This window comes from Sinocyclocheilus anshuiensis, unplaced genomic scaffold (assembly GCF_001515605.1).
Source record: "Sinocyclocheilus anshuiensis isolate Anshui unplaced genomic scaffold, SAMN03320099.WGS_v1.1 scaffold1486, whole genome shotgun sequence".
Lineage (NCBI taxonomy): Eukaryota > Metazoa > Chordata > Actinopteri > Cypriniformes > Cyprinidae > Sinocyclocheilus > Sinocyclocheilus anshuiensis.
The window spans coordinates 129,553-138,993 of record NW_015552651.1 but is presented as its reverse complement, the minus strand read 5'-3'; the positions used below and the strand labels follow the sequence as shown (position 1 = coordinate 138,993).

The 9,441-nt window shown below is 37.6% G+C and overlaps 1 protein-coding gene across 1 annotated transcript in view; it reads right to left on the bottom strand.

The window, feature by feature from the left end:
- LOC107667064 (probable E3 ubiquitin-protein ligase TRIM8) overlaps positions 1 to 8,732 on the bottom strand; it is an 18,568-nt gene extending 9,836 nt beyond the window's left edge. The window contains exon 1 of the mRNA XM_016458660.1: positions 6,236 to 8,732. Within this exon, the coding sequence (XP_016314146.1) occupies positions 6,236 to 6,829 (594 nt within the window). The 5' untranslated portion in view covers positions 6,830 to 8,732. The remainder of the gene's footprint in view (positions 1 to 6,235) is intronic.
- Positions 8,733 to 9,441: the final 709 nt, after the last annotated feature.

The window sequence follows — 9,441 nt, the reverse complement described above, 5'->3', positions numbered from 1 at the left end:
GTTGTCTGAAACAACCGCGGTTAGATCAAATAATTGCGATTAGACGGTTATTTAATTATCGCGACAGGCCTACATAAACCTCTTGTCAACTAAACACAAGCTTAAAGGTTTCCCTGCAGTTTTCCACCAATAAATATGCTTAAGGTTTAACATTTAAAAGTGAAGAATTTAAGACATTTGTATTGTAACTTGTAGTAGAATACAGTGATATTATAATTATCAAGCATTCATTTTTATTTTAAAGCACAATTGCATTGTTACAATAATTTCTTTTTTTTTATTTTGTATAATGAGCTAAAAATAATAATTAAAATAACGAAAAATAAAGTGATACAATTATCAAGTATTCATTTTTATTCAAAGCACAACTGCATTGTTACAATAATATTTGTATTTTTATTTTTTAGATTTAGTTTGAGTTAGAGTTCAAACAATTATTAAAAAAACAAGAACGAATGTTGATATTAAAACATTGTTTTGGCCTGCATGTTTCAGCAGCAGCAGTATGAGACACTATATTATAAAGATTACATTTTTATCTTATGGCAGTTCAAATCACAATATGATACAAAATAAATCACAACATAATTTTTGTAACTAAATCCTCCAGCACTATACTGTAAATAAATCATTTTAAATGAAAAACAATCAAAACAAAACACTTACTAAAAAATATTAAATATTTTATTTCTTTACCTGCATGTCATATGACCTTTAGTCAACATCAGAGAACCGAGAACATGCGAATGTGTTGTTAAATTATTGAAATATTAAGTTAAAAGCTTAATATTTAAAAGTTATATAATTTATTAATTACCAAAAAGTACAAAAATGTTATGAATTTCTGTGCTTATTATCGCATCACTTTAATTCGCTTAGCAGCATCTTAATGCCAAATTCAAAGTCAATTATAATTTGATCTCTCCTGAGCTTTGCGTGAGGAGATCTGTTTGAATGGTGAGCGAAGCTGCTGCCCATGTAGAGCGTTCCATTTCAGTTAGCATGTGTCATTAAAGGCAGCTGTCTATGTAGGCAGCAGACAGCAGAACAGGTCAGTAGTGTGGAACAGATCAATAGTTTTTAACAGATGAGTGTACCATTGCTTTGGTCTTACATACTGGCATTTCGAGCACCTTGTCAACAGTGGTATCAGACTGAGTCACTGATTACACACGGTTGCGAGTTCAGGAAACTGTACATCTTCAGCTCGACAAACTTCACGCAACATACCAGCAGGAAGTTACAGAAAATTACTGCTCTCCTGGTGCCATTTAGCTTATCACCAATCAAAAGAGGACCTTTTATTTAAGGTTTTTTTATTTGTTACAATTGTTGGTGTACAGATGAATGTATCCATGTGCTATACATCTGTGCGAGAGAGTCTCATTTCAAAACACGCAGAAGTGCAGATACGATCTGTCAATCTCTTTTGATTGGGAGCACAGAAGGTAGCATCTAAAGAATCTACAGACTTCTACAGACAATTAAGTGTTTCTGTGATAAATGTAAGCCATTTAATTGCAGCGATGCAGAGCCTGATGATAGGCTTGTTGATGGCTTTTTAAGCTTTTAAGGTGAAGAAGATTGGAGCTCAGACTGAGACCAGAATAATCTGGTTTTGTGAGGTAGTGTGAGGGGCGTGTGTGAATTTCACAGCTAAATGCTGGATTGAGTTGATTTATTTCTGCAGTTTGTAAGTGACTCAAAACAACCTACATACATTCACAGCAAAGACAAAAGGTCAGGCATCCAGGCAGTTATATGTGAAATGTGCAAACAGCACAGTACTCTGAATGCATAGTGGTAACTTAAAATTCACTTATAAATCGACAAAACCTCACGTTTACTTCACAGTATTCATTCATAATCACAGATGAAAAACTCTGAAAATGTTGTAATGAATGGTGTATGATTTCATAAAACAGATGCGAGTACATCTCCACTTAAAGAAAGGTCAGTATAGACGCATCCTACATACAGATCTGACACTTTCCATGAATACAGTAACCTTCCTGTGTGAACAGAGTATTTTGCAGTGAGAACTATTAGATGCATTATCTAACATAAAACTAACCCATCATGAATGAGCACATTTAATATTTAAATCCCCTCTTAAATGGTGATTATGGCCTGTCCCACTTCAGAGGTCTTGATCTCATTGACTATCCAACATGAAATCTTACAACGTCAAAATTTGGACATACTCTGGTGAACTGATATTGAAAAAAAAAATATATATATATTATTAACCAATTTATTTAAATTTAGACATCACTTTTTTAAACATGTCCCATAAAAAGGTTGCAAAAACTGAAATACAACTAGGTTGCTAGAAATAGGTTGCTAAAAATGAATAGAAACTTCTGATATCACATTTAGATTGATCTCCTAAAAGTGAAATATAACTATACACACCAACCACACATTGCTGTGTAGTTCAATAATGTTCAACAATGGGGCTTTAATTTATAAAGCCTAAATTACCTCAGTGGAGATGCTCTATTGTAACTAAGGGTAGATTCAGACTATATAACTGAATCCATCTAAAAGCTTATTTGGAATTGCTGACAGAGCTGTATCCTCCACCTGATCGTTCATCCTGAAATTGATTTCTTTATGTATAAAGTATCTCTATATTCAACAACCTTACTTTTAGATGTGCTCAATTTGCTTACACAAGCGTTTTCTGTACTGCGTTTCACCACCACTTTCACAAAATAAATTATAATTCATTTGAATTAATAATTTAAAAAGAATCACACGTTAGCAGTTTAACAATGGCCTGACAAATCCTTCACTGAAAGAACTCACTTAATTAGAAAGAGTGGTTACTGAATCAACATCTGATTTACTTACTGAACTGCAAAGTTGTACTATCCAGCTAGTTTGTCTCAAAATACAACAACGTAGTTAAAGATACACATCTTACTTTTGTAATAAATGATATTTATCATTAAAAAAAAATTCAAATGAAAACATAAACATGAAAGGTGGATGGAAGTTACCTTGCTTGTTTCAACCAGTTTGTTAAATCTGAAGAGTTTATCTAATATTATGAAAAAAAACTAATATCATCTTGGCAGAGGCATGATGACAATGGGAAATGGCACGGCACATGGCATGATGAAGCAAAGCACCATATTACAGTACAAACTGCTTCCACAATCACATCGCACATTCATCTGCAGCAGCAGCTTTGTCCAGATGAATCGCCATCACAAAAGACATTGCCGGCAACGTGCCTAGCAGATAAGGCAAGCTTGCTTACTACTCCACATCCTCTTTATTTTCCTACTAGACTCGTTTCACTCAAGGTTTGCTTTTGCAGTTCATTTCAGAACACTTTCCACTAAATGATTATGTGTTTATGTGATCCTATGCAGAGTCTACATGTCACTTGTGTCCATTTCCTCCCTCTCTTTCCCCCTCCTTTTACAGACACTTGGCTGCTTTAGGAGCCATGACACATTGGCCATCTAAAAAGCATTCCTCCACGCATCCAGAAGTCATCCCTGCCAAGTCCAGCAGCAGCTCACCTGACAACAGTTCATTATTCTGGGAGGCAGCTGAAGGAACAGTGTTTGTTTCTCACTCCTACACTGCAGAATGTCTCGGCTAATTTTCTCATTAGCATATCCATCCATGATAGGTAAAAAGCTTTTAATAAGTAGCTTTGGGGATCAAGACAAATCATTTCAGGAAATAAAAACAGAAAGATGTCTTTACAAAAGTCATTCTTTCACTTTGCAAATTATGTTATCAGCATAACAATTTGAGTTGAACTGAAAAGTGAACATGAATTTCTAATTGCCTTTGTATTAGTTTTGTCTCTCTTTTCCTTTAAGGGCAGCTGCACTCGAGTTGCATTAAGCTTTTGTGAAACCTGATGATCATGTTCTCCAGCATGATTTGAGATGATCCACAGAGCCTCACTGAACAAATAACATCTGACCATCTGGACAAAACGTCACATGATCAATGTCACTTTTACTTATTTAATTAGTGACCTAGAAATCTGAAACATTTCTCCATTCACATCAATTTAAGTGGACTGTTGGACCACACTGTATGTATTTGCTAGTATATGATTATCAGACATTCAGTTTTCCAATATTCAAGAACTTGATGTTGAGATAAAAACTTTAAGATGACAAGTCTATGTAAATAGTCTCATCTATAAAGCAAACAAGATAAGTATTCCTCTGTGAAGTGCTACTCTGCATAGCCTGTTTTATAGACAAGCTCATTATTTCTTTCTGCTATTTGGCAATCAGTCTCACAGGAAAGAAGAAAATATGTGTAGGTGGCGTTTGCAGTGAACATTTCAAATCAAGCACTCTGAGAATAAACCTCTTTGGAGACAAAAACAAAATTCTTAGCATAGATTTACTTTTTAATTCTTAATTTTGAAATCATTTACCTTTAAAATGAGATTTTAGATATTAAAGTACTTAAAGTGTCCATTTTAAACTGATAAACCTATGGAACAAATATAACCAAAGATTTTAGTTGTCCTGAACAATAAAGCTACCAAACATTACAAATGGCCCTAAAGCTAGTTTTTTTTTACACTTATTCTAACACATTTTGGGGCTATCAGTCACTGTTAACTATAAAGCAGAAGTCCCAATATTTTAACATTCGGCTGATTGGGCAGAGAGACTCAGGATATGACAGAAGTAACTAGGAATGGTAGCATAAACTCATGTTACAGCACAACTAATGTTTCAAGAGGAAGTGATTACTTCAGCCTTTGAAAGGAAGTTCACTCCTCACCCCATCCATATCCAATGAGTCCGTTCATGATGAAAAAAACATGAAACTGATTAGGGAGACAAAGTTCTGTCCTTTCAAGTCCTCAGTACTTAGGTTTTTGCAATAATTAGGCTAAATTTTGCTCCTCATTAAGCCAAAATTTTCACATTACTGCGATTAGATGTTACAGTGCATAAATATCAGTTTGTACTATGTAATACTAAAGTACTTTCTCTTACTACTGTTTATTACTACAGTATAAATGGATAATACATATGTACAATGAAACATTATTAAATAAATGCATTTTCCTATATTATATGAAAATGAATTGTCCTTGAAACCAGCTTTCAGGACCTTTCTAACATTTTGTTTAAATAAGTAGGCTAACGCAATTTCGAAAACCAAAAATATTTGGCTGAAACACCAAAAAATTATTTTTAGTTTTGGCGGGCTGAAACCACTGGCCCATACAGTGACATTTATTAAGAACTTCTCTGATGATGCATTTGACCATGTTAGTGTCTATTTCATGCACACAGCATGAATAATCTACTACAACAGGTAAATTTGTCAGCAATGTTGAGGCACATAAGACCAAAAATAATGCTAAGTAGTAATATGTAATCTTTGTTCAGCTAACTGGGCACAAGACACTTGGAACAGCATTACCCAGTTACGCAAAAAAAATTATTTTCAGTTTCAATTTCTGGCTAAATGAAAAATGTAATCTCAGTTTTATTTTTTCCAGTGAAAAGTTTATTAAAAACATATAAATACATCTTAATGATTTATCTATGCATATGTTACTTTTTTCCCATTTTGTGCTTGTAAATTGTAATCAAAATGTCATAACTCCATCTTCTCATGAAACAACAGAGTTCTCTTTGATGACATACGCAGGATCTCTTCAATCATTCAGTCCGCTTATATCTGCCTCCATACAATCAACAAACAATGGATTAAACCAATTCCCCACCCTATATTTGATTCTTTTTCAAATAATCCCTTTCACTCAAATGTACACCACCATATGGAAGAAAAGATCTGCTGGTATCGACTTTAATTTGCACAGTAAGTAGCATGTTTAGGCACCTGAACTTGATTTCTACAGAGGGGAATCGATCACGCTTTCTACCGAGGGGGCCCCCAGGGACCACTTGCTGAGGGCCCCTAAAACTCTAAACATGCCTTTGTGCACATTCGCACTGGATTATCTTATCTCCCTCTAAAGAAATTTCTAGAACCATGTATTAAAATTCATTATTATATGTTAGCAAAATTTATTATAGGTAATACACCAATTTCATAAAGGGGTCACACATTTCACAGGGCTGCAAACCAGTTAAGGGAATGAGTTAACCAGGTTAACTTGATACACAGTATACCTCTGATGTCTAAAATGGACTGTTGGCTCAGTCCCTGATGCAGGAGGAGTCTAGTTACACCCCTACAGAGAAGTTCAGAGTAGAGCACTCACCCTGATATCATTGCGTCGTACTTCCACGTCGCACACCGCATGGCCGTGGTTGGGAGCACATCTGGAGAAGCAGCAGTACTGGCAGATCGCCACCTGTTCCACATCGCAGTGATAGAGTCTGTACTCATCGTGGTGCGAGCAGCTCCAGGCCCGGACCTCCTCAGCCCCCACCAGGAGGTGTCCAGGAGCCGGACAGGGCTGCTGGAGATGCGTCTGGATGTGAGACTGGCAACACGGTGCATTACAACGAAGACACACTTTCTGCGCTTGAAGAGGAGGCCCTCGCCTACACAGAATGCAATGCAATACGGCCGGAGCTTTCTCGACGTTCAGCGCGTTAAACTTTTCTACAATATTAGTCAGTTTGATGTTTTTCTCCAGGTTTGGTTTCTGGTTGTACGCATGGTTGCACTCCGGGCAGCGCACGTTGGCCGTGTCTTTGGCCCAGGCCTCGCTGATGCAGCCCCGGCAGAAGTTGTGTTTGCACGGCAGCTGCACGGGCTCCACGAACACATGCAAACAAATGGGACAAATGAGCTCCTCCTCGAAGCAGTTCCGCCAGTTCTCAGCCATCTCAACCAGTTGATCAGACATCCAGTTTTGAGTTGATCCGCTCGCGGAAGGCAAACATCAAGTTCTAGCACCGTCCCAACAAGGTTTCGCTCATTCTCGTGACTCCTTCATTTAGATCCAAGTGTTAGGTCAGTAGATGAAGACCATACGAGCACAGAAGCCCCAGAGAAACAGCTGTTGATCAGACCCAAACATGCCAAGGGAGCGTTTCTGCTCCTGGCAAAGTTAGTCAGCAAAAGTTAGTCAGCAATCAAATACCACAGCCGGGCGTGAAAGAAGGAATCTGGCGTTCAGGGTTCTTTCTATTAACGAGATCAACATCGACAAAAGAACACTAATTACGGTGATAATTTAGGGCGAGCGAAACATGACAGAAAATTGCTCAACTAATCGAAAACGCTATTATGAAAAATCATAACCACGGTGTTAGTTTTAAGAACTTTATATCCGATTTGTAATAGCTTTTGACAGTCTGCGAACTGAATAAAAGCATAATACGCAGTATGAATAGTTTATTACCACAATAATAATAATAATTTAATGTATGCAAAGTTGTTTGTGATCCAAATAGTGGCACATTTACTTTCGTCTTTGTGTTGGGCTACACATTTCACCCTTCTGAATGAATGACTATTATTAAAAAAAAATATCCAAGCAATATATTAAAAATTGTTACTTTACCTGTAAATACCGTTATTGACGCTATTCTTCAAAGACACCGTACATTAAGCCATTTATCGGTCAAAACAACCGATAACCGAGTAGCAGCTTGAATATGTGTTAAAAAAAAGTATCGGTCAAACCAATTATCAGTGTATTTCCAATTACGGCACCCAAATCAAACCCCAGAGACAGACGGAGCACGCGATAAATGTCTCAGTGACAGATGCCCGACTATCCGCTGAAAGATAACTAAACTACTAGTTAAAGGCTACGACATCGTCTAATATCCAGTGTCAGTCAAGATAAGATCAGTTAAATCCACATGAAAATGCCTTCTCGTCGGAAGCATATAGTATTTTGCGGAGTTTAAAACAGGAAAAGGGTGACGGTCCTTTCGTAAGCAGCCGTAACTTACAGTCATTCACTGAAGCAGTCCATCACGCATTTGATTTGTGCCCAGGGCACATGACATTTGCCCTGCTGGAATTATAATAAAGTAGACCTGAGCCTCGGTGCTGCTCGTGTAACACTATATCGATAGGATTTCTGTCGCCTGCAACTATAAGAGAGGCAGCCGGTAGAACTAGAAAGACTATTTTATCTATTATAGTGACATGACTTTAAATGAACATACAATTGACGCGTATACATGTATGGCAACATGCTCTCGTAGCATTAAACCACAAAGAGCTGCGATTTTATCATCAAAGCTATTCTCTCGCTATCTGTGTTGGTTAAACATTACAGAATGATCCTCAACCTGATCCCTGTCCATGTTTCGCCTGATGTTTACCTGGCCGCACTTACCAGAGACGGATTGCATTCATTTTTAGAGCCTAATGTCATGTATTTTATTTTGACGAAGCGAACTCGCCTAAAATATTCATGTATTAAAGCCAGATACCTTTGTTGCTCTTAAAGGAGACGATATCGTTTGGCCCTTGTTATCGCTCATCAGCCATCTTGTTTTCCTGTTTAACGCGAATTAAAAACGACGTATCTGTTTACTTTTCCTCTCGTTTGTATGTCCTTTACATAGACGGCTCACGTAAAGCAGAAGAGATCCAGTTCTGCAGTCACCCAGGGATTTCACGCCCTTTAAAATGTTAGTCCTGATTGAAAACAGATGCTTCAGCGCCGTATTCCAATCTGCGTCTGTTATTATTTATGATATTTCCCCCCTTTCAAGCTAATCCTAGATGAGAGGAATGCAGGCACAGGACTGCAACTCAGGATACAGTTCACATACTCCCCCTTCCCTGATCACGTGATCAGCGCGGAGTTCGTACATAAAAGTGGGTGGGGTTATTAATCAGGGGTGGGGTTTTATTTAAAGGAACACAGCTCTACTTTTTTTTTTTGTGAGCTGTCAAACGCTCAAACTCGGGATTCTCGCCAGTAAATAAGCCGCTTTTATCAATAGCGATGGCTTAATAAGTGTTTAAGTACAGGAACGTGCAATTACATTTATTTAGAGGAAAAAACAAAAGATTTATTTAGCAACTTACCTTTTTAAGAACAGCTGGTTCAGAATTCAGGTTTGAGGAGTCGGTGCATGTAATTTACAATAGTAAGTCTGTTAAAGTGGTCATATGATGTTGCTAAAAAATAACATTATTTTGTGTATTTGGTGTAATGAAATGTGTTTATGCGGTTTAAGGTAAAAAAAAACATTATTTTCCACATACTGTACATTATTGTTTCTCCTCTATGCCCCGCCTTTCTGAAAAGCTCATCGGTCTGAAAAAGCGGTGTGCGCTGTGATTGGCCATTTCACAACGAAACACAGCGTCACACACGGCGGCTAGAGTGAGCAACAGCCGGTGGGCTTGAGAACGGTGCGGCCAGCAGATTCGACGAAGGAGCAGCAGGTGGGATTGCGGCAACCACATGTGACGACCAGGGGCTGGACTCTGCTTCGTCCACGGTGAAAGCCGATCCGGCGATACACAGCGCGAAGTTGATGTATT